The 27,866-nt window shown below is 55.0% G+C and overlaps 1 protein-coding gene across 2 annotated transcripts in view; it reads left to right on the plus strand.

Moving 5' to 3' along the window:
* The window catches only part of LOC111155728 (trafficking protein particle complex 10), a 77,303-nt gene that overhangs the window by 42,773 nt on the left and 6,664 nt on the right, over positions 1–27,866 (plus strand). For both annotated transcript variants that reach the window (XM_022516088.1, XM_022516089.1), the window contains 14 exons: positions 296–543; positions 7,004–7,150; positions 7,877–7,991; positions 8,872–8,948; positions 9,711–9,802; positions 11,933–12,073; positions 12,389–12,501; positions 15,149–15,663; positions 16,446–16,587; positions 17,612–17,770; positions 18,558–18,787; positions 24,800–24,900; positions 26,418–26,544; positions 27,157–27,327. In XM_022516088.1, coding sequence (XP_022371796.1) covers positions 296–543; positions 7,004–7,150; positions 7,877–7,991; positions 8,872–8,948; positions 9,711–9,802; positions 11,933–12,073; positions 12,389–12,501; positions 15,149–15,663; positions 16,446–16,587; positions 17,612–17,770; positions 18,558–18,787; positions 24,800–24,900; positions 26,418–26,544; positions 27,157–27,327 — 2,378 coding nt within the window. The remainder of the gene's footprint in view (positions 1–295; positions 544–7,003; positions 7,151–7,876; positions 7,992–8,871; positions 8,949–9,710; positions 9,803–11,932; positions 12,074–12,388; positions 12,502–15,148; positions 15,664–16,445; positions 16,588–17,611; positions 17,771–18,557; positions 18,788–24,799; positions 24,901–26,417; positions 26,545–27,156; positions 27,328–27,866) is intronic.

Raw genomic sequence — 27,866 nt, forward strand, 5'->3', positions numbered from 1 at the left:
CCAGCCCAGGCCTGGCGCCTTCTGTCGGAGCCCACTGAGCTCGGAGCCCGAGGCCTCCCCGCCCTCCTAGCCCGGCCGTCTGCAGCTCCCCACCTGGTCATGACCCTCTGGGCGTGGTACGGCGCCGTGCCTGGTGGCCCAGGTCATGTTGCCTTGCGCCCATCACCAGTTGCCGCGTGCTGGGTGGGAGTACCTGTGGGAACTACCCCGCAGGAGCTCTCACAGCCCCGAGCGGGAATCGCGGGAAGGTGAGGTCATCTGTAGTCCGCGCCTTTCATGCCGTGTGCTTGTCTAGATGGTGCCAACTGGCTGACTTTCTTCTGTGAGCCGGTGAGGAGCTGGAACGGGCTGATCCTCCGGAAGCCCATCGACATGGAGAAGCGCGAGCTGATCCAGAGGCAGGAGGCCACGCTGCTGGACCTGCGCAGCTACCTGTTCTCTCGCCAGTGCACCTTGCTGCTCTTCCTGCAGAGGCCGTGGGAGGTGGCCCAGCGCGCCCTGGAGCTGCTGCACAGCTGCGTGCAGGAGCTCAAGCTCTTGGAGGTGAGTGTCCCCTGCTTGCCCACCTCTCCCCTGTTCAGACGCGGACTCGGGACTCGATGCCTGGGCGCTGAGCTGCTCGCACTGCAGGAAGGAGCTCTTCTCTGAGTCCTGTTAATCGTAGAGTTACTCTCTCTGCTGATTGATCACGCGAGTGTCATTTCTGCTCTCAGCATGGGGGAGTCCAGACTGGCCCAGGGCAGGACTCTTAGATCAGGGTCTTTGTGGAAGTTTTGGGAGAACTTGGGCTTTATCCGCCAGGAAGACGGTTCCCGTGCTGCACACGCAGCCTGAGGCCCTGGAGGCGGACCTTCGCCTGCTTTTGGAGCTGCCTTTTGGCTTTGCACGTGGACACACGGGTGACAGCTGGGCACGCGGGCATTACTAGCACGGAGGTTCGGGAGGGTTCACGACGGGCACATGTGTGCGCATGTATGAATGAAACCCATGAATGAGGCTGGACACTGTGCGACAGTGGTGGAGCGGGGTCTTTAGGGATCGGTCCCTGCCAGGGCTCCTGCGCTCAAGGAGTCAGGCGATCTAGCGAAGTACGGGAACGTCCGTGATGGTCTGCGCTGGGCGGGGTTGGGGTCTCCCATTAATTGTTCAGTGACCTCTCTGCCAGAGGTCTCGGGGTTCACAGACATCCCCACCTCACCCCACCCCGTTCCCGGGTTCGGAGCGAGGGGAGCGGTCTGAGTCCATTTTTCCAAAGGGGGTGGCAGGCCTGGAAGTGGTGCAGTGACTCCTCCAGCCACGTGACCAGTCTCAGGGTCGGGCTCGCGTTCTCTCCACTGTGCCCCTGCCAGTGTGCCCGAGAGGTGCAGGTTAGAAGGTGTGAGCACGGCCGTACTGTGTTTGCCGAACCCGGGTGGGGTGAGCACGGCCGTACTGTGTTTGCCGAACCCGGGTGGGGTGGTCTTCCCCGACCGGGTAACCTTCGTGCTCTGTGCCCTGGAGTGCTGAGGAACAGGCTCAGAGCTGAGTTCAGAAGAATCTTAGGAGGTAGAAATGTCGTTTTACCCAAGCGGAGAGAAATTACTTCATTTAATTTCCAAAGGAGGAATGCCTGGCCCAGCTGAGCGCAAACTGAGGAGAGTCGGAATTTGCGTCCAGCTGTCCGTCTGGCCAGGATACCTAAGGAGGCAAACGAGGGAAGGATTCTGCACCTCGGAAGGATACTCCGTGGCGCCGTGTCACCGCGTAGACCTGGACGATCTGCTTCGGTTACTCCCATCCGGCTGTACAGAGCCGGGGGCCGCGAGGGCAGGGCTGCCTGTGTTCAAAATGTCATCCGAGACATTTTGCCTGGGATTTTGTCATCTTAGCGTGTGGGGGCAGAAGTAGGGTGTCCGGTGCGGTCCCAGGCGGGTCACCAGCAGCACCTTCAGACTAGGGTGGCCCCGGGCGGGTCCATTCGGAGGCACTGTCCTGCATCCCGGGGCTTGGGTGGTGGTGCAGGGCCTGCCCCTTAGTGCTGGGCCCCGCCGGTCACAACCCGTTAGACTCAAGTTAGACTTTGGAATTCTTCCTCTCGCCCCAGGAAGTGGCCTGGTCACAGTGTAGCCGCCAGCTTGCGGACAAGAGAGGAAGCCTTGCCCGTGACCGGTGTCGCCACGCGGGACCCCTGACCCTGCAGGGAACCAGCTGGGCCCTGCCACCACCTCCTGCCGCTCTGCCAAGCGTTCTGGAAGCTGGGGGGAGGGGCCTAGGGAGGCTGTGGATGCGTTTCATACAGCTCCCCGGACCTTCGAGGCCTCTGGGGACCTAGGGGAGGAGCGGGGAGGCGTTCTTCTCTGATGCCTGCTCACAGGCGTCCTCGTCCTCATGTGGATCCCTTGTCACTCTGGCATGTCCAGACGGGGCAGGCAGGCTGCGTGGGGACACGTGTGGTGTTCCACTCATTCGTGGCCGAGCAGCACACACCGCTGGCTCTCCTGCCCGCCTTGGCTCATCTCCTGAGCTGCCTGCCGCCTCTGGCCACATAGGAGTGCATGGACACGGGTCCTTGCTGCCCCCTCGGCTGGCCGGGGAAGCACGCCCGGAGCAAGTGGAGGGGCTCTTCCTGGGAAAGGCTCCAGGTTGGCGTGTCGGCGTGACGCAGCCCAATGTCCAGGCTCTCGGCCTCAGTGCAGACGCTCCCTGGGGCCTTGCCCGCGCTTCGCGTTGTGGGATGATCCTCACCTCCGGGGCAGTAGTCTCTCCCCGGGTGCTGTGCGTTTCCGAGGGCAGCGGTCACCGTCCCCTGGACCGTTCCCTGAGAGGGGGCTGCCGCCCACGGAGTCACGTGGGTGGTACCATGCACCTTTCTGGTTTGCTGTGTCTGCCCCAGATGCGTTGAGCAGAGCTGAGTTCAGGGTGAGGACACGCTACCCGGTGTTTGCTCTCTCTTGCTCCGTCCTGATGACCAGCTTCTTGTTCCCTGGTCTCCTTGTGCTGCCCGCGGCCGGGGGGGTGCCCTGTGAGTGTGCCGTCCTCGGTGTCCCTGCCACGTGAGTGCCGTGGACAGCAGCTGGGCCCCGGCCATGCGCCGGGCCTGGTGAGTTTCCCGGGGCACGAGCTGCCGACCTGCTCTGTGACCCGACTCCGCCTGTCCCACGGCTGAGCCTGCACGGTCCTCGCCGAACGCTTGCTCTCGTGTGTGGTCGGCACCCAACGTCAATGCTGTCCCCTCGCGGCCCTTTGCTGGGAGCTGCTTCCTGGCCTCTCTGCTGTCCCAGTAGTGGGACTCATCTGGTCGTCAGGTTCCTTTAGGGACAGGTTTTAGGAAGACAGTCTAGCATGGAGGGTGGGCTCTGGAGCCAGACGGTCTGCGCTGAGACCCCTCCCCACCCCATGCCCCCCCGCCAGGGCCCATGACTCGTTCACTTGCTCCTTCGAGCCCCCCTTTCCATCCATGAGACGGAGGCAAACTGTGGCTGCCGTGTGGGGCGGAGTGGGTCCGGGGAGCCGATTCGCACGCTGCCTCCCGCACGTCACCCTCGTGCCAGTCAGGTCCTCGCGTGGCCGTCCCTGTTGGCGTCTTCTCGACCGTTTCTTTCCGAGGACAGGGCGTCCGTGCGCGCGCGTGTCAGCGCCGTCGTCAGACTGCGGAGGCTGTGTGGGACTTCGGGCGCAAAATCACTCCCCGCTCTCTCGTCTCTTTCTTTCTGGGGGTTCTTTCTGGGGGGGGCGTTGTTTTATCTTCAGGCGGCAGTTACCTGGAAAAGTGTGTTCTTAGAGTTTCTTTTAAATTTTGTGTGGAAACATTCAAAACTCAGCAGACCCCAGACTGTTTACATTTTTTACACGTTTAGCTTTACTCGAAAAAACAGACGCATTTTGTGGTGACGGGGCAGCTTTTTGGTGGCTGTTTTCCAGAGTTATATCGGAGGTGTGGAGCTGTGGCTTCTGACACAGGCCTGAGGGGGCTGGGCGTGGTGCCGTCACGGGCGGGGGAGAGCTGTGTGGACGGGGAGGCTGGGGGCTCCGGCAGCTGGGGCCGTGGGTACTTCTCGTAGGGTTCAGCTTCCTCGGTTGACCTTTCAAGCCCAAAGCCTTTCGTGCACTTCTAAATGTGACGTTTCTGTAGCAGAACAGGCTGTGTACGTTTGCTCTTGTGGCTTGTAAGACACGCACTGGTAACCTGGTTGACTCGTCCATTGGTTTCAAGTCTCTTCTTTGAGAGGAGGCCACGTGGCGGCGGGGGCCGGGGGAGCACGCGCCGCCTCTGTAGTGGGACCCGGAGTCCCGGCCATCTGTGCCAGGGAAGAGCCTCGGGCCAGCTGCCCCGATTCTGGAAATTGTACCTGCCGGCCGCGTGCCGCTGTTAGGGATCGGGACGGACACCCACGGAGCGTCGCAGCTCTGTGTGAGCTCAGATGATGCTCAGAGTATTTCTTTTTTTCTACAATGTTAAAAAAAAAAAAAAAGCCCTCCATTTACCGAACATTGAGTATGTTGTCTATGAATTTGAAGATAGAATGCTGCTTTTCACCGCGGGAGGTGAGCGGCGGCTGGGCCTCTCGGTCTGCAGAGGACGTGCGTTCGTCCAGTCAGTCCCGTTTACAGCATCTGGGTTCCTCCCGCACTAGTGTGGGTTCTCACCCGTCCGTCGACACGTGCTGTGTTCGACTCCCCACTCCCCTGCTTGTGTTCCCTCTCTCGCTGTGTCTCTCTTTGTCAAATACATAAAATCTTTGAAAAAAGAAGAGAAAGTTTGCTTTATACCGCTTCACCTTCACAAAAGACCTACTTTCATACCCGTTCTCACAAACCAGAAGAAATCCGAAGAGGATTTCCCTCGTTTCCCTCCCTAGGCTGGTGTCTCTCAGCAGAAGCTTTGGTGGCGTGTGGTGGCCAAAGGGGGAGGCTGCGGATGGGCCCAAGTGGCACTGGGGGAGCCCGAGCCTGGCCAGGGAGCTGTCAGCACCGGGGTGCCTGGGGATCCCCCAGGGGGACCGGAACCAGCAGTCACTGGGGTACCTCCAGTCACGAGGTGCTCCTCTGTCCTTGTCCCGCAGCCACTGCCCACCACATCCTTTCCCGTCGCGCTGCCGCCTGTGGCATGGAGGTTGGTCCGTGGTGGTTGTGCGTTCTCGGCCCCTCGCACAGCTGCTGCTCCCACCGCCGCCTCCGCTTTCCCTGCACCGTTTGCCGGGGCTCACCAAGGTGGCACCTGCGTTTTGCAGAAAGTGAAGTGTCTAGTCCACGGTGTTCCCCAGAGAAGGGCCTCCTGTCATGGCGTGGGCCTCTCTGGAGCCTGCGCGTGTCGGGATGTGCCCTCCGGACCTGCTCTCGGGACCTGCTCTCCAGTTCTCTGCTGCTACCCCTTCTCCCTGCTCTGGGACAGCGGCCCACACATGCTCGGATCCCAGAAACCTGCCAGCCTGCACCGGGCCCCTCCATGTCCACTGCCCCACGGCCCCTCCCCGTGTTCCCCCTGCAGTCCTTCCCACTGCTCCCGGCTGTGGCCCCTCTCAGTGCCCCCCTCGGCCCCTCTCTGCGGCTGCTCCCTGCTCTGGCTGTGGGTCTTCCCCTTTCTGTCTCTGGGATCATCTGAGTCTAAAGCCCCGTGTGTAGCCTTGGTGCATTCCCTGTACTCTGGTCGGCCGATAACGAGTGTGCGCCCGACGAGACGCTTCTGCGGAACAGGCACCTGTGATGAGTGTCTTGTGAGGTGTTGGCCCCCAGAATGGGCGGTACCCGGGAGCCAAGAGGGCCCGCCCTGCTGTGACTGGGGAGGGAGGGACGTGCCCTGTCCTCGTCCCCAGGCTGCATCCTGCCAAGTAGCTCCTCTCTGCACCCCTGGCGTGTGGCCCATTGTCTGGGCCGGAGGGGCTTCTGATGGTGTAAATGGTTTCTAGGCCCATTTTTCTTCTGGAAGGATCTAAGTCGTCTATCTCATTTTGCAGAGCCGCGGCATTTTGGCTTTTGGGGAATGTAGACACTCCGGTTCCTTCCATTTGGTTGTGGGTCCTTGTGTTTGTGTGCTCAGTGCTAAGGGTATGTCAGAGGAGTCTTTCGTCAGCACTGGGCAGCGTCCCTTTTCAGGTGACCCGGTTCTGGAGTCCTGACTGGGGTACTGGCTGTAAGGTCCCTCGTGGGGCTCGTCCTGCCAGGAAAGCCGTCAGGCCCGCCGACGGAGGCACGATCCTGTTTCAGACATGCTTTACTGCGGGGAAAAGTGCATCTTCGAATCAGACGTGGACAATAGGCGCTTTGTGTATTTGCAATAACATAGCGTTTCCCTTGCTCGTTTTGTACTGGGAGGGCTTGGATCCGTGCGGCGGCGGGGAGGGTAGCGTGATGGACTTCGGGGTCCGCCACCCCCTGTGCAGCAGCTGCCACCCTGTGTGACCGTTCTCTTCTTTATCGGCGTCCCTCTGTGCGGTCCCTCTCTACGGGTTATTTTCAGGCAGATCTGAGCCCTCATGTTTATGATTGAGGGTAATGGTTCAGAGTGTGTGTCTGGCCAAAGGAGCCCGTTTTTTAGACATAATCACACCTGAAAACTGAACGGATTAGATGATGCGCGTCACCTGATAGCAGTCTCGGGCTCCGGGCTCACGGGTTGAGTGTGGTCCTCCCTAAATGGGCCCAGTGCCGTCCCAAGGTGCCAGCTTCTGCCCTTCCTGATGTGTGCCCTTCAGACCTAGAGTCAGAGGTGATGGTCAGCCCTCTCTGCAGCCGCCTTTTCTCAAGCTTTTCAGAACATCCTACTGAAAGTCACGTCCCTCCCAAGGCTCTCATTATCATTGGGAACATAAAACCCAAAACCGTGATTGAACGTGGATCGCCCCTTTCCTCTCCGGAGGCAGACCGACGCGGTCACGGTCATGTGCTCTGTTAGTTCCCGTAGCCGCCCAGACGGCCGCACTGGGCCGGGTCGGTGCTGGGAGGGGCTCGCCGGGGCGCGGGGCTGGGGCGCGGGGCGGGGGTGTCTCCCTCCGGCTCTGTCTTCAGCCCATGCTGGACCTTCCAGGTGTCCGTCCCACCCGGCGCTCTGGACTGCTGGGTGTTCCTCAGCTGCCTGGAGGTGCTGCAGAGGATCGAAGGCTGCTGCGACCGCGCACAGATCGACTCGAACGTCGCCCACACGGTGGGCCTGTGGAGCTACGCCACCGAAAAGGTGACCGCGCGGACGCAGGCGAGCGTGTTGTCCTGGGCTGTGCCCCCGGGCGGGTGGCCAGAGGACGCTGTCTGGAGGAGTGTGGTTCGCTGAGTCGTTGCATGGGCCGTGCCAGTCACTTCTGGGCGATCTCGTAGTCGGGAGGCACAGAATGGCTCCCTGCCAGTGTCACTCTTCAGCGGACACCCAAGCACTTGCCCTGTTTGTGCCGAAGACGTTCTGCACCAGGAATTGAGGCGGGAGTTGGAGGGGGGTTCAGAGAAGGGGGACGTGGGAAGCGTCATGGGGGGGTTCAGAGAAGGGGGACGTGGGAAGCGTCATGGGGGGGGTCAGAGAAGGGGGACGTGGGAAGCGTCATGTAGAAATGAAAGTGTCTTCTGCCTGAGTGCCAGACGGTCACCCGGTGTGTGCAGCAGATGGCCCGCTGGTGTCAGGTCGCGGGGTGCAGACTGGGCAGGGGGCCTCGAAAGCCTGGGACCATGCAGGCAGGTGAGCAGCGTTAAGCTGAGACCAGCAGCCCCCGGTCACTCAGAATTGCCGTGCGGGCCGTGTGAGGGCGAAATGGTCCCCGTGAGATGCATTTTTGTGTGCAGGTGAGAATTATTCGGATCGGAAGGCTAGGTTTCTTCTAGAATTTGGTTGGATTTTTACTTTTATATTCAGATTCAAAAACTCTCTGCTGACCGTTGTTGCCAGTTACTTGAAATTGTGGGTTTATCTCCACAGCTAAAGTCCTTGGGCTACCTGTGTGGCCTTGTGTCAGAGGAAGGCCCTAACTCAGAGGACCTCAACAGGATTGTTGATCTTTTGGCAGGTTTGGGAGCTGAGCGACCCGAAACAGGTACGTTCTGATGTGTGTCTGTGCAGTGGAAGAGAGGAGAGGAATGAGAGTGTCGGTTGTATCGGGCTCATTTAATTCAAGTTCTAACCATGAAATCGCCCCCTGCTTTGGGAAATTACTCTCGTTAGCTGACCACATGAATATGTAAGATGTTATTTATCTCTTACTAAAGTAAAGAAATGTTAGACATAGTTTAAGAAATTGGAAGGGTTTTAAAAAATTCTTCTGAGTTTGTCACAGGCTTACACAAGCCCATCATGACTTTCTGCGGCCTGTGTGCCGTTAGGGTGCACCTGTGTCGCTCTGAATACCAGGGGATCTAGTTTCAGAGCCGCATGGTCGGACAAATCCTTTTACCCCATAAGCTACTCATAGGTCAGAGAGCCCTGTGGAAGGAGCCTTGCCGGTTCTCACAGGTGGAAACCGAGCGATAGGACTGAGATGTGGGCAGAGCCTTGCTGCGGCCCCGAGCACTGGGGGGACGTGTGATGCTCACACTGCCGGGCTCCAGCCCGAGACACGTGCGATTGTTGCGGAAGCAACGGACTCCCATCCAAGTACTAACCAGGCCCGACCCTGCTTAGCTTCCGAGATCAGACGAGATCAGGCGCGTTCAGGGTGGTATGGCCGTAGACTGCGGAAGCAATGGAATTACGAACTCTAGTCCTCCTCGAGAATGAAATACTACATGCGGGGTTTAGAGTCTGTCGTGGCTGTCCTCCTCGGCCAAGCACAGAGGTAGTGACGTGGGTCCGGGTGCGTGGCTGTTGGTGACTTCCCCAGGCAGCGGGCAAAGCCCCGAGCTGTGGCATTAGAGGGTGAATGTGAACTTGTGACCTCACACAGAGGATGCGTAGACGCTTTCTTCTTTTTGTTCAAGCCGACACAGCTCAGAGTCCTTACAAGAAGCTCCGAGAAGCGCTGTCGTCGGTAGAAGCTTTTGAGAAGCACTACTTAGTGAGTATCGCGCGGCGCCTGCCCGCCCGGCACAGCCTGGCCTCTCCAGGACTCCGCGGCGACGTGGCCTCGCGCTAGGGAACGGGATGGTACTGGGGACCACCTCCTACTGGCCGTTGTGTTTCTCTGAGTTGCCCAAGGGACCGCAGGCGACACCGGGATATTTGTTGTTCGTGAAGCGTTTGTGTCCTGGTGCCGTAAGCAGACCTAAGAGCATCTTTGCACATCTATAATTTTGTTCCAAGTGGCGGTGCTCGCTCAGTAGACTCGGAATTGTAAGGAATGGCAATGAATGGGTTTCTATGTACAAAAAAAATGCTTTAGACTTGAACCGAGGTGTTGTGCTTGATTTTTAAAAGATTTCGATTCGGAGAGCCCGTGGGAAGCACAGTGGGGCAGGAGCTGGGGGGCTGGCTGCACTCCTGATGCACGGGGAGTCTGGGAGCCGTTGAGAGAGCATTTTTGTCCCTGTTACCCAAAACGTGAGAAAAATCGTAAAAATATTGCCCATGTTCGGAAAGTACCTCGAGAAGTTAAATATTCTCTGCCCGCCGAGTTTGTGTTTCGGTTCTTAGTACGCTTTGTAATTTGTGTGCACGTGAACGACTTTGTATAAATCACACGTTCCGTAAAAACACGAATGCAGATGCGAGGTGAATAGTAATGTTGAGAACAAGGTCTTCTGCTTCAGCATCGGTGAGTCAGTGTCAGATTTGTCCGGTGGTGAAGTTCGGGCTGACGCGGGCGTCTCCTTTCCCACAGGACCTGTCCCACGCCGCCATCGAGATGCACACGAGCGTCGGGAGGACCCGCTCCGCCAGGCTCGTCGGGAAGGACCTGGCCGAGTTTTACATGTAATTGACCATGCGCGCTTCTTGGAGTTTAGACAAGTCCGTGTGCAGTACGAGAGGGTCTGTCGTGTGGGGTTACTGTGAAGGTTCATAAATGTGTAGAATGAAAAATGGCAGGACCTCTCAGCCCGCTGGCGTCAGTTTCTCCATTTCTCCTGAAAACCACAGGGAGAGATTGTCAGCTTGTTACCCTCAATACCTGTCACTGATCTTTGCTTCTTTTATTTAATTAAACTAATGTAATGTACTTTTTAAAAAAGATATTATTTATTTATTTGACAGAGATCACAAGCAGGCAGAGCAGCAGGTAGAGAGAGGGGGAGGCAGGCTCCTCGCTGAGTAGGGAGCCCGATGCGGGACTCGATCCCAGGACTCTGAGACCATGACCTGAGCCAAAGGCAGAGGCTTAACCCGCTGAGCCACGCAGGCGCCCCACTATAACGTACTTCTATATGCAGGTGGTGTTAAAACATACATGATAGCTAGTATTATAGTTTTATTTAATGAAAGGATTGGGAGGAAATGGGAGTTTTTATCCCGTGGCATAAATTGGGGTGCAGATTCTGAAATAGTCTCTCCTGTGGCATTTTCTCTGGTTCGCGTCACTTGCCTCATGGGCAGACAGAAAGCCTGGGGCTCAGCGACTACAGTCCCTGCGCGTGTTCTGTGCGCACGAGTGGGCTGCTCTGGGCCGAGGGGGCGATGGTGTGCACAGGCTGCGAACGTCCCCAGGCTCACCCCCACTGTGGGTGCTGGAGAGAAGACTCAGAACTTCGCGTTTTTCTCACGGGTTTGATAAAATCAGCCTACCGAAGGGAAGAAAGCCTGGCTGGCCGTGTGATTGGCATTCAGAACCCTGGAAAGGAGTAGAAATTCGAAGGGAAGACACGCTTAAGTCTTCTCGAGTGTGTGCTTGAAATGCTACCTGGCCATCTGTACTGAAGTACTTTTATTAGCTGAGACCAAAAGAATATTGAACTGACACAAGCAGCTGCGCAGGGGTTTGGGAGCCTCTGAGTGAGCTTGCTGGCTTCCCAGACGTGGCTGGGGCAGCTGGACAGTCACACGCCCGGTGATGGGCAGTCAGGGCTCGGACTGGCACAGCTGAGTGTCCGTGTGGGGAAGCGGAGGCGTGTTCAGTCCGTGGGCCAGAGGGCCGCATCCTCCGCTGCTGGGAGCTGAGCCTGCGTGGACGCCAGTGCGTTCTCAGCCCCGGGGTATGGCACTGGCGTGGTCATCGGAGCCTCGGGTCCTGGTTCCGGCTTGACTCGCCGGCGGGCTGCTGGCCTCCCGTCTCGCGGGGCTGAGGGACGGCCTTTAGGGCCCCTGCTCTGGAACGTGAGAGTCTTCGGCCACAGACAGTAACAAGAAGAATCGAAGCTTCTGACCCCTTTGAAACGCGGGCGCGTAGAACTCTCATCTCTCTGAGAGTAGCGCAGAGCACAGAGGGGTATCCCCCCAGGGAGCCCGGAAGGGGCGAGCGCTGGCTCCGTGTCGGCCTCCGTCCACGCGCTCAGTGGCGGCCCCGCAGGGGGCATGGGTCCCGTGCGTCCCTGAGGCTTCAGCTGGCTCTCCTCAGTTGTGCTTTAAACTTGGTTTTGTTCTGGACAGCTTGAAGGTCGAAATCGGGACTGGAAGGTCATCTCTTGGGTGCTAGGTATGGCTCTTTAAACTCTTCGTGGTTCTCTGGAACGTTCTGAAGGCCGCTCAGGGCTGCTGCCCTGGGTTTCCGAGTCGTTCCCAGCTGCACTCGCCGTCGGGCCGTCTGGACGGCGCTGTGCGGCACCAGGTGCGGACTTCAGGCTCCCCTGGCTGACGGGCTGTGTCCCTGTGTGCAGGCCCCACCTTGCTCTGCCCTTGCTGTCCTTGTGGTTCAGCTCAAAATACTGAGCCGTGGCCTTTACTTCCTCCTGCTGAGATTCCCTGTGGAAGCTCTGCGGCGAGTGTAGGATGCCGGGCGCACCGTGCGGGCCCATCGGAGCGCGGCTGTGGGGTCCACTTGCACACCCTCCCCTGGGAGCGTCAGGGAAGGACTGGGATGGTGCAGTGGTGTGGTGTGCGCGTGTAGAAGGTGGCGGGCCGGTCGTGGTGGCCATGAACCGTGACGAAAGCTTCTGTTTGTCGATTTGCAAGGAGGAAGAAGTCTCCGCAGAAGGCAGAAATCTATCTTCAAGGAGCACTGAAAAATTACCTGGCCGAGGGCTGGGCTCTCCCGATCACTCACACAAGGAAGCAGCTCGCCGAATGTCAGAAGCATCTCGGACAGACTGAGAAGTATCCTTTAAGTGTGGCGTTGGCGTGCAGTGCGAGACGTGCTGTCTGTCTGTCTGTCCTAGGCAGCGGCGCCCACGGGAAGTGTTCAGTAAGCACCTCATAGAGGGAAAAAGCCTGCCTTGCGCTGCTGTCCCGTGTCAATGGAAGTGAGGTGCCTCGTCCACATGTCCGGCCTTTCTGAGTTCCTAATAACTGAGACAAAAGGGAGAGTCCCCACTGGGCTGCCCCTGGAGGCCCTGCGGACCATGGAGCCGCAGGCGCCCAGCACCACTCAGGGTGGGGTCCTTTTGCCAGACCCCTTGACTCTCCCCCCAGCTACCTTCAGACCAGTAGCCTTTTGGCCAGCGACCACCACCTGACGGAGGAGGAGCGGAGACACTTCTGCCAACAGATACTCAGCTTTGCCAGCCGCCACACAGACAGCCCAGGTCAGACTTGCTCTTTGGGGGCTGCTAAGAACCTTTTTTTAAAAAAAGTTTTTGTTTGTTTATGTTCAAATCTAGTTCTCGTGCGGTGGTCTGTTAGTTTCAGGTACGGTGTGCTGAGTCCGGATCTCTCCGCGGGGCTCACTGGCCCCCCCCGCCCCCGTGACGGGTGCACTCTTCCCCCCGCCCCCCCAGCGGCCACCGCTTTGTTCTATACTTAGGAATCTGTTGTTTTGTTTGTTCCTTTGTTTTGTTTCTTAAATTCCACGTATGTGTGAGAGCCCGTGGGGTCTATCCCTTGTCTTTCTGAGAGATACTCTGCTTCACCGGCTGACTGCCCAGGTCCGAGTGAGGTTTACAACTGCTTGTTGTGAAATTTCCAGATGCTCTGGGAAGCTGGAAGGGCTGACCCGGTGTGTGCTGCTCGCTCACCGGCTCGACTGAGCCGCGCTGCACCAAACCTGCGTCTGCTGTCTTGCTACTGGGCTTTCCGTGACCCACACCGCGTGTCACAATGCCACCCTGGGGCCGCCTTGCATGGCCTTCCGACGCCAGGGGCGCCCCCAGACCCCAGAGAACAGGGTTCTCGCTTGAGCTGCTAGTGGCCTATCTTCCTTCCACTCTTCCTCAGTGACTCAAAAAATGTGTCTGTGAATTACATTTGCTGGAGGCCAGTCTGGGACCACGTGCCACCTCAGAGTGTTACACCTCGGTTCTCTTTTAACTTAGAACACTTCTTCCCATCTCTGTTTCATTTTCTAACATACCAGCTTTATTGGGTAGAATTCACCCGTTTGCAGTGTATAGTTCAGTGGCTTTTAGTGTATTCATGTACGTATGTGTAGCCATCACTCTATAGTCAATTCTAGAACATTCTTACTCCTGCCAAAAGAAGCCCCATACTTATTTCTTCCCAGCCTTCCTCCTACCGCTGCCCCCGCCAGCCCCTGGCACCTTCCACCTGTCTCGTGTAGGTGGAACCCATACCGTAGTGGTCCTTTGTGACCTGCTCTGTCACCGAGCATCATCGTGTCGAGACTCACTGTGTTGAAGCCTGGGTCAGTGCTTCATTTGTCTTTATGGCTGAGCATTGGTCCGTTGTGTGGACGGACCACACGCTGTTTATCCATTCAGCTGTGTGACATCTGGGTTGTCAGACGCTGACTTTGTAAGAGACATCGGGCCAGTTAGTTCGTAGACCTTCCCACCTTCTGGAATTGGTTGAGCGTCTCCTCATAGGAGCATCTCCCCGGGGAAGGTAGGTCTGAGCGGCCCAGGTTTGGGCTAACGATCTGGCAGGTATATTTAGTAGATGGTGCTGTGTGGGGAGCTCAGCTCATGTGACATTCAGCTCCCCGTGTTCTGTTTGTCCAGAAGAGTGCCTGTTCAAAGTCGTTCCTGCCTCGGTCCCCTCGGGTTGCTGTCGCAGGGTGCCGCGGACCGGGTGCTTGAACAACAGCGTGACTGCTCCTGGCTCTGGAGGCTGGATGTCCAGGGTCAAGGTGCCGGCATAGTCGGTTTCTGACACTGTGTCCCTTCCTGACTTGCCCTGACGTGGCCATGGGACAGAGACAGACATGGGCTGGGCTTGGGCTGGGGAGGGCTGAGAGGAGATCGAGAGGGAGCACTCTGGTATCTCCTCGGATAAAGACACGACCTCCTCCTGCCCAGGCGTCTCCCAGAGGACCGGCTGCTGGCACCCTGGGGGCTGGGACGCCCACTTCCCCAGCACGGCCCCTGGCAGTCACTAACTCCCTGACAGCCAGTGCTTCCGAAGACATGGCCTTAGGTAGCGGGGGTCACTGACCACGGGGGTGTTGCGCCGTCACGCCAAGCCATCTGCGTGGTCTTCTCAGGAGCAGGTGGCACTGGCTGGTCTTTTCAGATTCTTAAATGTACCCCAGCGGTCGTCGGTAGAGCCGTGGGGTGTCTGCTTTATGTGACGTGTGTGTGAGCCTGGGCATGCGTGCTTCTCCTGCCGCGTCCCTCAAGGTCTCCGTACGAATAAGATACTCTGACGTGTGCGTCCACACTGGTCTCTGCGAGTCCTGCCTTTAGTAGATTCGTGCTCAAAAACGCCGACCAGTCTGGCAGCCTTGTGGATCTCAACAAGCTGGGTGCTTACAGAAAGGAGGCCAGAGAGGGCTGCGAGGCTTGGGGTCTGGGAGGCAGGGCTCCCCACTTAATTGGCTGACTTCCTAGGCTGGTGAGCACCCGGCTTGATTTCTGGATACATGGGGGGAACGTAGACACCCATACTTGGTAATTTCTTTGTGTAGTTGGGAAATGGGTGGAATTCTCTGAAGCAGCTCCAAGAATCGGACTATTGACAAATATGGATTTGAAATTCAGGTGTTAACGGACCTGTTTTCTCTTAGGTTTGCCAGAACAGAGCCTAGCTGAATCTCTTCAGACATTGTGGTTTCCTGGGGCCTCTCTAAGATCGAGGTTATGTTCTACCTTTGACCGGGTAGCGCGTTCTGGAGTGTGAAGATGCTGTGGGGTTGGGAGGTTTGCATCCGTCTCTTTTGACTAGCCCGGCCCGTTGGCCTGTCGTGTTGGGTGTGCTCCAGCAGGTCCCCGGGGAGACCGACCGGAGGCGGCCTAGAGCGAGCCATGGCGAGTAACTCGTGGTGATGTGTGTTTGCAGGTCAGAAGATCGTACTCCCTCTGCATTGTTTCGCACACCTGCAAGATCTGCATTTTACCCCGTCCAACGCCGTGGTCCACGTGGGCGGCGTTCTCTCCGTGGACATAACCTTGTGCAGCCAGATGCCCATCCCCGTCCGCGTGGAGCAGATCGCCATCAACGTCCACTTCAGCATCGAGAAGAACAACTACCGGAAGACGGCCGAGTGGCTCACCAAGCACAAGATGGCCAACGGGGTCATTACTTTTCCAGCGGAGACCTCGCCCCTCCCCGCCACCCAGAACAACTCGCCAGCACTGGAGCTGTACGAGATGTTCGAGAGGAGTCCCTCTGACAATTCCTTGAACACGACAGGGATCATATGCAAAAATGTCCACATGCTGCTGAGAAGGCAGGAGAGCAGCACTTCTCTGGAGACACCCTCAGGCGTGGCTCTGGAGGACGGGGCCCACGTGCTCAAATGTAGTGACGTGACCCTGGAGCCGGGGCCCAACAGGATAACGTTCAGGACGCAGGTACGTGGGGGCGTGGGCGACTTTGAAGACGCTCAGAAGGGTCTTGAGCTCGCCAGAGCTGTTGGCGCTGTGCCTTACCCTGGCTTTTGTGTACATCCTCAAGGACAAATACGCTGAGATTTTACGAAATCCTTGACGCTTAACATGGTGTTACGACAGCTCATAGATTTTGAAAGAAGTTCTTAATGTGGGTAATTATTTTTGCTCTCACTGGACTTAGAGTTTTTTTCCTCTGTATTAAAATATATCCTCATTTGTTGAAATGACCCTTTAGAGGAGGTGGCCCAGTTCTGTGTTCCACTCGGTGGCTTTCCTTTCGTGGGCCACATGGATGTCGGAACAGCGGCTCGGGGCCCGCTCTGATACCCACCTCCCCTCAGCGCTCCCTGTGAGTCCCGCTGACTGGGTCCCGCTGACCGAGGAGGGCTCGGCTGTGGTCCCGGGCGCAGTGGCCGAGGCTCGGCGCAGGGCTCAGAGCCCGTGCTGAAGTTCCCGTGAGACGCTTTGCAGAAAACAATGCCACAGATGATGTGTAGGAAATTGAAAACACGTTCTTGGAAGCAGAAAGGCAGGTTTAAGCATCCGTTACTGAGAAGACCCCCGCGAGAGACTCGGAGGGCGCTGGGGGACAGCCCACGTGCCGAGGTGGGGGCCCAGAGCCGCAGGGTAGGCAGGAGAGGGGGAGAGCAAAGGGCGTTTCCCAGAGACGGGGGTGCAGCCTCCCCTGGGAAGCCCGTCACAAGGGCGGGGCTGACCGTCGCAACATGCGACTTTGACCCTAGGCCAAGGAGCCCGGAACATACACGCTGCGGCAGCTGTGCGCCTCGGTGGGCCCGGTGTGGTTCGTGCTGCCGCACCTCTACCCGCTGGTGCAGTACGACGTGTACTCGCAGGAGCCGCAGCTACACGTGGAGCCGCTGGCCGGTGAGTGCGCCGTGGGGGCCTGGCCGGGTGTGCGCCCCCGCACGGGCGAGCCCGGTCCAGAGCTGCTGTCCTCGGGTCAAGTCTGAAAATTGGGAGGAGTTGGTGTAAGTAGATTAGTGAACCCCGCGTGGCACTTGACGTGTCAGGCACTGGTGACTAAGTCTCTCGGTCTCTCGGGCCGAGTGGGGTGTGTTTATTTGGCTCGTTTCTTCCATTTGGGAAGAAATTCAAGGAAAGCACTTTATTTCTAGTTCATCTCTCCATGGTCCCTACTGTTCTGATTGTAGAAGTCTCCCACGGCTACTGGGAAAGGCCCTCAGGTGCCGGACAGCCTGTCGGACGGTTCCGTCGGGACCGCTTATGAGAGGAGCCGGGCACCGCTGCTCGAGGGCCTGGGACGCCCCGAGCCAGACCGGGGACTAGCCGTGCGCGGTCCCTCACTCCCGTTCTCGCTTGTGCCTCCCCGTCCCTCTCACCTGTCTGCTCCTCCTCCTGGGTTCCGATCTCTCGCCTCCTTGCTTCTGCCTGTCCTGGCGCGGGACTCTTGACAGCTCAGCCCATCTCTGCCCCTCGTTCTCGACTGGGGGAAGGCAGTAGCCACCCGATCCACCCGGCGGTTTCTGAACCAAAGGTCCGGAAGGCCTAACCTGACAAGGCTGGGAACAGTTCCGAATAGCACGGACAGTACATGCGATTCCGTTAGTCTGTTCTTCCGTGTTCTTTGTCTGCTTCTCCCTCACTGATGTATCGGCGGGTGAATTCAGATACATGCTTGCCCCCCGGGAACCCCAACTCTATCTTCGGTGCCGATAAGACTTGGGGCCTCTCGTTCCCAGCAGGTGCCCCCGCAACTCCGCGTCCGTGTGCCCGAGATGAAAAGCGAGGCTGGCGGGTGGAACTGGGAGTGACCTGTGGACTGTTTACAGGGGACAGGTCTGCTGTGACAAGCAGCAGAGCGCCCTTGTGACCTCACGAGGCCGCCGCGGACTGATGGTGGTGCTGACTGCTGTCTTCTTCCCTTCAGATAGCCTTTTGGCTGGTATTCCTCAGAAGGTAAAGTTCACTGTCACTACGGGCCATTATACGGTAAAAAACGGCGACAGCCTCCAGCTGAGCAACGCAGAAGCCATGCTCATCCTGTGTCACGCGGAGAACAGAGCAGTGATCTACTCCAACACGAGAGGTGAGGTGGCCGTCACCTGGCAAAGGCGGACTCTCACCGTTGTCCCGCACCGTGAGGGTGTGAGGCGGCCGTGGTCTCGGGTGGTGTCTGAGGATCGCTTCTCCCTGCGGCTCTTTCATGGCCATGTCCTGCCTTTCGCTGGGCTGGGAGCCTGACCCTGGGCGGGCCATCGTATCTGGGACGAAGAGCTGGTGTAGGCCTGGAGGCCAGGCAGGGCTGACCTTACTAAGGCCTTATAGTGCAGCATCACGGACTGGCCCCCTGCTCCAGGAGGGCGCCTTGCAAGCCTGCAGTCACCTGCCACCTCCCCAATCCCCCTGGCCAACAAGTGGGAACGAATCAGCCTTTTTAGGTGCTGGCCAGAAGCCCTAGAAGAGTCCCGTCTCCCCTGGTCCCCAGGCATGAGGGATGGAAAGGGAAGGGTGCCGCTCCCCTTCTGGGTGGGAGCCGGTCTGCCGGCGGAATGGAGTGGGATCATGTCGTGCAGGGACACACACAGCACGTGGCGGGCCACACGGAAAGTGTCCCTTTTTTGTCTTCGGACTTAGTGACAGTGTCTGGTCTCCAGGCCACCAGCTTATGCGGTATCAGTATCTGAGAGGGTATTGTTCCTTGTTTTCCGACCTCTGCCCGCCCACCTTCATCCTTCCTGGATACGCTCTTGCCAGTGCGCGGGAGCAGTGGGAGTTGGGTGGGGACGACTCTGCTGGGCCCGTCACTGCTAGAAGGACGAGGAGCAAGGACACACACAGAACGTGTTAGAAGTGACTTTCTCTCTCTTTCCTAGAAAAGGCTTCTGATGTGTTGCTCCGGGTCCAGTCGTCTGACAAGGTCACGAGCATCAGTCTGCCCGCTGCTCCTGCGTACCACATGATTGAATTTGAACTGGAAGTTCTGTCTTTACCTTCAGCTCCAGTAACCGGAGGAGAGAGCAGCACGCTGGGGACGACAGAGCCCCACAGGAAGCATAAGGACACACCCAGAGCCGGCCACTGCATGGCTACCACGGACCACAAAGTAAGGAGGGGCCAGGAGGGCGCCGCCCGTGCTCGCGGCCTTTGCCGGTCGCACTTGTTCCGAGAGACGGCGCCCGAGAGATGCCTTGTGCTCACGTGGCAGATTTCCCGCTCCTGAGTCCACATCCCCTCGCTGGGTTTGGCATTTGTCTCTTTGAATCCCCCTTCTTAGATAAAGGGTACGCTTGCAAGGACCAAAGACAGGCCAGGCAGGCTCTAAGTTGTCTACACCAGCTCAAGAGGGCAGGACAGTTCATTGTAGGAGATAGGATGTTTGCCTAGAATGGGGACGTCAGTTTGGGTCTGTAGTCCGTTTGTCTTGGTACACAGGCTAGTGCGACTTCTGTGTCCGTGTGCTTGGGTTTCTGTCCACTAGAACGTTACATCGAGCTTGGCACAGAGGAAGCGCTGTCATTTTATGCTTTGATGTTGGTGTTTATTGACAGTTATTTGAGAGATCATGACTTCGGTCCCAGAGCCACCGTCCTTAGCTCAAGGAATGTGTCACTGCCATTGTGCTTCTTGAGCTTTGTCCATGTCTTGTAACATGAATGTCAGTTCTGAGAGCCTTTTCACCCAAAGGTCGAACTGCACACTCCTGGTCCCACAGAGCTGTACATTATTTGCACTTTAGAAAGCTGTTGCCTGTGTGTCTGGCTTCCAGTCATCCTGAATCTAGGGGCTGGGATCCTCCACTCGAGGACAATGACAAGTCTTGGCACACCCCTCAGTTGCTAGAAGGGATTAAAAAGTCAGCAAGTCCTGACAGCACAAAGGTTTGGAGCAACAGCCAAGAACTGGGACAGGAGCGAATGCTGAGGCTCATCTCCCACACCAGGCTGCTCCTTTCAGACCGGGACGGCAGTTGTGCTGTCTGCTGTGTAGACAGAGAGAGTCCAGCAGGATGAAGCAGCAGAGGCACATGTTCCAGGAATGAAGAACAAGCTAAAACCTCAGGGGAAAAAATCTTAATGAAATGGAGATAAGCAGCTACCTAAAAAGGAGTTCAAAGTCCTGCTCATGAAGATGCTCACCAAATGGGAGAAAATGGATGAACACAACTTCAACAAGGAGGTGGGAAGCAGAAGAATGTACCAGATCGACGTCACAGAGCACAGCTGACTGAAATACAGTGTAGGTGAAGCAGAAGAAAGGACCAGACAGCTCAAAGTCAAGGAGTGGAACTCAGAGCAGCAAAAAGAAAAAAGAATGAAAAAAAAAAATAGCAAAGATAGCTTAGAGACTAATAGGACAGCATCAGACGGACTAATGCTTGGATCACCAGGCTTCCAGAAGAAGAAGACAGAGAGAAAAGGTCAGAAATCTCCTTGAAGAAGTAATGGCTGAAAACTTCCCTAATCTGGAAAAGGAAACAGACATCCAGATGCAAGATGCCCAGAGAGTTTCAAATAAGAGGAACCCAGAGAGACCCACACCAAGACACTTTACAATTACATGTCAAAAATTGAAGACCAGGAGCGAATCTTAAAAGCAGCAGATGAGGGTAGGGTAGGTCATGGAAGGAGGATAAAAACAACAGCAGCGAGAGAAAAACAGCTTATTACTTAAAAAGAAACCCCCTAAGTCTGTCAGCGGATTTTCCAGCAGAAACCCTGCAGGCCAGAGAGAGTGGCACGATGTACTCAGTGCTGAAAGGAAAACCTCCAACCAAGATAACTCTACCCGGCAAAGCGATCATTCAGAAGTGAAGGAGATGTAAAGTGTTTTCTGGAGAAACAAAAGCTAAAGGAGTTCATCACCACTAACCCAGCCTTCAAGGAATGCTCTTCTTTAAGCTGAAAAGAAGGTGTTCACAAGAGCACGTGTGAAAGAATAAATCTCACTGGAAAGTTGAATATATAGTAAAAGTAGTGGGTTAAGCACTTAAAAAGCTAGGATGAAAGATAAAAGATATAAGAAGTAAAAGTAACTGTGATTATAATAGTTAACACACAGATAAAAGAATGTACAGTGGGACATCAAAACATCAAATGTGGGAGTGAGGGAGAGTAAAAACGTTGAGCTTTAGAAACTTTTAAGTTATGATCAACTTAAAATAGACTGTTACAAACTTAAGTTGTTATACGTAAGCCTCATGGTAGCTAGCCACAAAGCAAAAACCTGGGGCAAACCTACAAAAGATAAAGAAATACAGCACACCGCCTGAGAAAGTCATCAAACCACAAAGAAGAAAGCGGAGAAGAAGAAAGGAACAGAGAGGAGCTACAAGAAATGTGAGAAGGGGCGCCTGGGTGGCTCAATGGGTTAAGTGTCTGCCTTCGGCTCAGGTCATCATCCCAGGGTCCTGGGATCGAGCCCCGCATCGGGCTCCCCGCTCAGTGGGGAGCCTGCTTCTCCCTCTCTCTGCCTGCTGCTTCCCTGCTTGTGCTTGCTCTCCGTCAAATAAATAAAATAAAAATTAAAAAACAGTCAGAAAACAATTAACAAAAATGGCAACAAGCACATGCCTTCTCAGTAACTACTTAAATGTAAGTGGACTAAGTTCTGCAATCAGAAGACAAGGAGTAATTGAACGGATAAAAAAATCAAGACTCGTCTATATACTGCTTACAAGAGACGCACTTTTTTTTTTTTTAAAGATTTTATTTATTTATTTGACAGAGAGAGATCACAAGTAGACAGAGAGGCAGGCAGAGAGAGAGAGAGAGGGAAGCAGGCTCCCCGCTGAGCAGAGATCCCGATGTGGGGCTCGATCCCAGGACTCTGAGATCATGACCTGAGCCGAAGGCAGCGGCCTAACCCACTGAGCCACCCAGGCGCCCAAGAGACGCACTTTTGACACAAGGACACACACAGACTAAAGTGAAACCAAAACCTAAAGGAGCCAGAAGAAATGTGGAGCAGCTATACTTCTATCAGATAAGATAGACTTTGAAACAAAGACTGTAACAAGAGGCAAGAGTGTAACATAACGAGAACAAGGTCAATCCCACAAGATAGAACATTTGTAGATATTTATGCAGCCAACACAGGAACACCTAAATATGTAAAGTAAGTATGAGCAGACCTAAAGGGAGAAATAGACAGCAGTATAGTAAGAGAGGAATTTAATACCCCATTTATATCAATGGATCCAGACAGACATCGACAGAAAATCAATAAGGAAACACTGGCCTTAAGTGAAACATTAGAGCAGATGGACTTAACAGATATTTGCAGAACATTCATCCAAAAGCGGCAGAAGACACATTCTTTTCAAGTGTGCAGGGAACGTTTCACCAGGATAGATTGTATATTATGCCCTGAAACAAGTCTTAACAAGTTTATGAGGGTTGAAATCACATCATGCATCTTTTCTGAGCCCAACAATAGGAAACTAGAGATTAATTACATGAGGAAAACTGGAAAATTCACAGGCATGTGGGGATTAAACCACATGCTACTGAACAGCCGGTTGGCCAAAATAAGAAATCAAGAGAAATCACAGCCTACCCTGAGGCAGATGAAGACAGAAGAGCAACATACCAAAATGTATGAGATGCAGCAAAAGCCATTCTAAGAGGGACGTTCGTAGCAATACAGGCCTACTTCAAGAAAGAGGGAGAGCCTCAAACAACCTCATTTTACACCTTAAGGAACTAGAAAAAGAAGAACAAATGAAGCCCAAGGTTTGTAGAAGGAAGGAAATGAACATTACAGCAGAAATAAATGAATTGGACTGAAGAGATAATAGACTTGATCAGTGAAACCGAGAGCCGGTTCTTTGAAAAGATGAAACTGACAGACCTTTTGCTAGACTCACCAAGATAAAGAGAGAGGACTCAGATCAGAAGTGAAAGAGATGTTACAGCTAACACACAGGTAAAAAAGGACCACAAGAGACTACCATAGATGACTGCAGGCCAACAAATTGCACCTAGAAGAAGTGGATAAATTCCGGGGAACGTACAACTTAGCAAGAGTGAATCATGACGAGATAGAAAATCTGAACAGATTACTAGTAAGGAGATTAAAATGGATATGTAGGGAACATACCTCAACATAATAAAGGTCATATATGACAAGCCCACAGCTAATATGCTTAATGGTGAAAAGCTGAAAGCCTTTCCTCTAAGATCTGGAACAAGACAAAGGTTGCCCACTCTTGTCACTTTTATTCAGCGTAGTACTAGAAGTCCTTGCTAGAGCAGTTGGGCAAGAAAAAGAAATAAAAGTCATCCTAGTTGGAAGGAAAGAAGTAAAATGTCACTATTTGCAAATGGCATAATATTTTATGTATATAAAGTTCTAAAGACTGCTACATCAAAAACCTTCATCAATAAATAAATCCAGTAAAGTTGCAGAATACAAAATAAGTATGAGAAATCTGTTATGTTTCTATATACTAATAATGAACTGTCGGAAAGAAATCAAACAATTTCATTTATAATTGCATCGAAAAGAATAAAATACCTAGGAATGAATTTAACCAAGGAGGTGAAAGAGGTGCATATTGGAAACTATAAGACATTAATGAAAGAAATTGAGGAAGACACGAATACACGGAAAGATGTTCTATGCTCAGGGACTGGAAGATTTAATATTGTTCAGATGTCCATACTAGCCAGCCACATATAGATTCAGTGTAATCCCAAAGTTCCAAAGGCAGTTTTTGTAGAAATGGAACAAATAACCCTCAAGCATGTATGAAACCACAAAAGACCCCAGATACCCAAAACAATCAGAACAAAGCTGGAGGCATCGTGCTCCTGGACTTCAGACTATGTTATGAAGCTGTAGTTGTCCAAAAGCTATGGTAGCGGCATAAATGCAGATGCACAGACCAATGGGCCAGAATACAGAGCCCAGAAATAAACCCACGTATATTCTATCAATTAATTTAAGACAAAGGACGCAGGAATGTGTAATGGGGAAAGGACAATGTCTTCAAATAAATGGTGCTGGGAAAATTGGTCAACCACATGCGAAAGAACGAAGCTGGACCCTTGTCTTAAATTGTTCAAAAAAAGTTAACTCAAGTGGATTCAAAGCTAGAAGGTAAGACCTGAAACCATAAAGCTCCTAGAAGAAGATTTACGTGGTAAGCTCCTTGATACTGATCTTGGCAATTATTTTACGGACCTGACAACAAAAGCAAAAATGAACTATTGAGACTACGTCAACCTAAAAAGCTTCGGCACAGCAGAGGAGACAATGAAAAGCCAGCCTACAGAATGGGAGAAGATACTTGCAAATCATATATTTGATGGGGTGTTCATACCCAGAATACAAAATGGACTTTCTAACTCAGTAGCAGAATCCCCCACGGTTTGATTAAAGCGCATGCAGAAGATCTGAGTATTCTCCTGAGACGATGTGCAGATGTTGGACATCACTAAGGTTGGTGAGGATGCAGAGAAAGGGGAACCCTTGTGCCCCGTTGGCGGGAATGCAGACTGGGCAGCCACTCTGGAGAACAGAATGGAAGGGGGGTCCTCGGAACGTTATAGAACTGCCCTAGGACCCAGCAGTGTCCCTACTAGGTGTTTGCCCAAAGAAAATGAAAACAGCTGCTTGAAAAGCGATCTGCACGCCCTGTTCGCTGTGGCAGCGTTTCAACAGCCAGATGCCTTTGCTTTTCTGTTTCATACCCGTTGTTGTGTGGCGTGACTGGGTAATTCCTTTAATTTTGCAGTAGTTAATCATTGCTCACGTGATCGTGCCCGAACGGCGGAAAGCCGTCTATCCCCACCTCCCGCAGAGCCGGAGAACACGTCCGGCATCCAGCTGTTGGTGTGGGATGCGCGAGTGGGTCCTGGGGCTGCGGGCGCCGAGACCACGCTGTGTCTCACGGCCGGCCGGCCGCTCCGTGTTGATTTTTCTTTTCTGTGTACGTAGCTTGATGTTTCTCCTTCGTGCATGTGACTCACGGGGGTTTGATTTCTGAAGAAGAGGTGGCGAGGCCGTCCCCCCGTCCAGGACGTCGGCTGCCACTGCTGGCCCGGGTGGACGGTGTGGTGGCAGCCATGGCCGGGCCAGGGGTCTGAAGGTGCGTCCCCGTGTTTCTTCTCAGGTGTCCATCGACTGCCCGTGGTCCATCTACTCCACCGTCATCGCTCTGACCTTCAGCGTGCCCTTCCGGACCACGCACTCGCTTCTGTCCGCCGGGACACGGTAAAGGCAGGCTCTGGGCCCCAGTCCTGGGCTGGGCTGTCCCGCGTGCACACCTTGCCGCTCAGAGCGTGGCCTCGGGGATGCTGAGCCGGCTTTCTTCCCGGTCCTGATGCTGTGGTCTGCTCATGCGGGTTCTTGGTGATTCCCTGCAGCTGCACCGCAGCCCGTCCACGGTCAGGTGTCCCCAGCGGTCGCAGAAGTGACCGTGCACCAATGGTTTTAGGATGTAGGATCCAAACCAAGCCCCTGTTTGATGATGAGATCATTTTTTTTTTTTAAAGATTATATTCATTTATTTGACAGACAGAGATCACAAGTAGGCAGAGAGGCAGGCAGAGAGAGAGGAGGAAGCAGGCTCCCCGCTGAGCAGAGAGCCCGATGCGGGGCTCGATCCCAGGACCCTGGGATCATGACCTGAGCCGAAGGCAGAGGCTTAACCCACTGAGCCACCCGGGCGCCCCGATGAGATCGTTTTTTATCTGTCCTCCCATTTCTCAAGCCGGTGGCCCTCTGCTGAGCTCAGTTCAGTCCTCTAGAGAGAAGGCCCAGCATTCTGAATTTGGTCGCCTTCTTGGGGGTTCGTGTTTCTTGGTTCCTCTGCCGGCAGCTGGATACGTCTGGGTGGGGATTTTCAGCCTCGGCACAGCGGATGCTGTGGGTCCAAGAACTCCTCGTTTGTGGGCCTGAGAGTCTGGCCCACACACTGTAGTGTTCAGTAGCACCCCTAGCTCCCCCATCTTGCGCCTCTCATTCTCCCCATGCCCATCATGACAACGAAAGATCCACCTTGAGATGCCGGGTGATACCGCCCACGGGGGCAGGACTGCTTCCTGTTGAGAAGCTCTCACGGCTCTCAAAGCCGCACGCACTAGAATCTGACTCAGCCTTTGGACCAGATGGTTTGGGGGGAGCCCTGTGCTCTGTCCATCAGCTTCGGGAGGCGGCGTCTGCTTGTCCCACTGCCAGTGACGGTGGGCGCCGACCCTGGGCTCAGGGCGGCGTGTGGCCTCTCCCTGTAAAACTCCTTTCACTTTCATCTGTTGCTGAAATTTGCAAAAATGGGTCCCCAGGCTGTCAGATCTGTATCTAGAGCGAACGTTACCCTGGCACGCTCCCGCTATGGGGAGGGACCACACCTGTCAGTGGCTAGAGACACCGGCACGTCTCAGAAGTTGGGGTGCTTTCTTTCAGACTCTTCCTGTGTAACAGGGACGGATGGGAGCCCTGTGCGTGGTCTGTCCAGGAGCAGTGGCCCCTCTGTCCATCCTCACGCACCGCGAGCCATCTACGATCGTGTGTTAACACTGGGTCAAGAACGGCCCGTCCTTTGACCCATTTTTCCTCAGAAGTAGCTTGTCTGGGGAGGTGCGGTTTCGGGGGGCGCTTTCCCGTGTGAGACCGACTGGTCTTATGTTGCCGGGTCACTTTTTGGTTCCCCAGAGAGAGTCTTCTTAACCAAAGCACATTTAATACAGTTGTTAAGTTTCAAAATCTGCTTTTCTGCTTTTCTGCTTTAGGAAGTACATTCAGGTGTGTGTCCAGAATTTGTCGGAACTTGACTTTCAGCTGTCGGACGGTGACCTTGTGGACCCCGGCTGCAGTGCTGACGTGCAGCTCGTGCCTCTGAATGCCCAGTCCCCACAGGTAAGCCTTGTCCAGAGGCGAGCGCAGAGCCCTCCGCACAGCGTGGGGTGCAAGCCCGCATGGGACGCCCGAGTGGCCAGGAGGGTCTGAGGAAAGCGTGGCCTCCCTGGTGACAAGCCAACAGTGCGCGCGTCCCCAAGGGCGGGGACACTCAGCTTTGTTGCTGTCCTGTGTGTGTTCGTGTTTCACGCTGGGCACGGAGCGGCATGAGGGGTAAATTAGGAGACAGAATGACGCTCGTCCTTGTACAAGAGTCAGACGGTCCCGCCCTGCACTCTGGCCTGTGTAACTGCAGGCCCGTTCTTGAGCTTCTGCTGATGGCCTGGATGCCGTCCCCTGTCCCGCCTGCGACGAGACACCTGTCTGTGCCCTGGGAAGAGACCCTGTGTGTTGGTGTGGCTTTGTAAAGGGGCCCTGCTCGTGTGTGGGCTGCCTGGCTGGTGCTGACCGTCTTGTTCCAGATATTCATGTGTCACGTGTGCCCAGGCGCCCCGAAGGGTTAAACCCTTCCAACCAGCCTGGTGCTGTCTTCACAGGGCCGGGCGGGCGGGACCCCGCGGGGCGGCGGGGCGGCTGCGTGTGTGTGCTCCACGCCGGTGTCTGTCTCCGCAGGCCATCCACAGCAAGCAGTCCGTGTTCTTCGTGTGGGAGCTGCTGTGGGCGCGGGAGCCCCCCCCTTCTCTGCGCTGTCGCTTCTCCATTGGATTCTCCCCGGCTTCTGAAGGACAGCTCTCGGTCCCCTTAAAGCCCTACACGTACGAATTTCAAGTGGAAAATTTTTTTGTACGTATCGTATTCTTTTCTGGTGGGAGTGTGGGGTGGGAACGTGGAAGGTGGCATCGTACTCCTTTTAATCTACAAAAGTCAGAGAAGAATCTTCCAGTAGAAGGAAGCAACTGCCCAGGAGGTTAGTTGGCCTTTGGAGCCGCTCGGTCACTGGCTGGCTGTGCCGTAGACACCCGGTCCTTTTCAAGCGAGGGGTCTGGCCCTCGTGCAGTCTCGCTGGTGGTCATGAGATGAGTGTAAAGAGTGAAGATTCGGATTCTCTGCTCTCTCTTCTCTTGCTCATGTTTAGAATGTTCTGGAACTATTTCTTAGAGTCCTTTCTTCTTGATCCTAGATGCTAGGATCACCGAGATGCTTTCTTTTTATTTTTATTTATTTATTTTTTAAGATTTTATTTGAGAGCTAGAGGGAGAGCAGATGAGAGCATGAGTGCGGTGAGGGGTGGAGGGGGAAGTAGGCTCCACGCCGAGCAGGGAACCCGATGTGGGGCCCAATCCCAGGACCCTGGGACCATGACCTGAGCCGAGGGCAGCCGC

This window comes from Enhydra lutris, unplaced genomic scaffold (assembly GCF_002288905.1).
Source record: "Enhydra lutris kenyoni isolate GAN:26980312 unplaced genomic scaffold, ASM228890v2 scaffoldscaffold43, whole genome shotgun sequence".
NCBI lineage: Eukaryota > Metazoa > Chordata > Mammalia > Carnivora > Mustelidae > Enhydra > Enhydra lutris.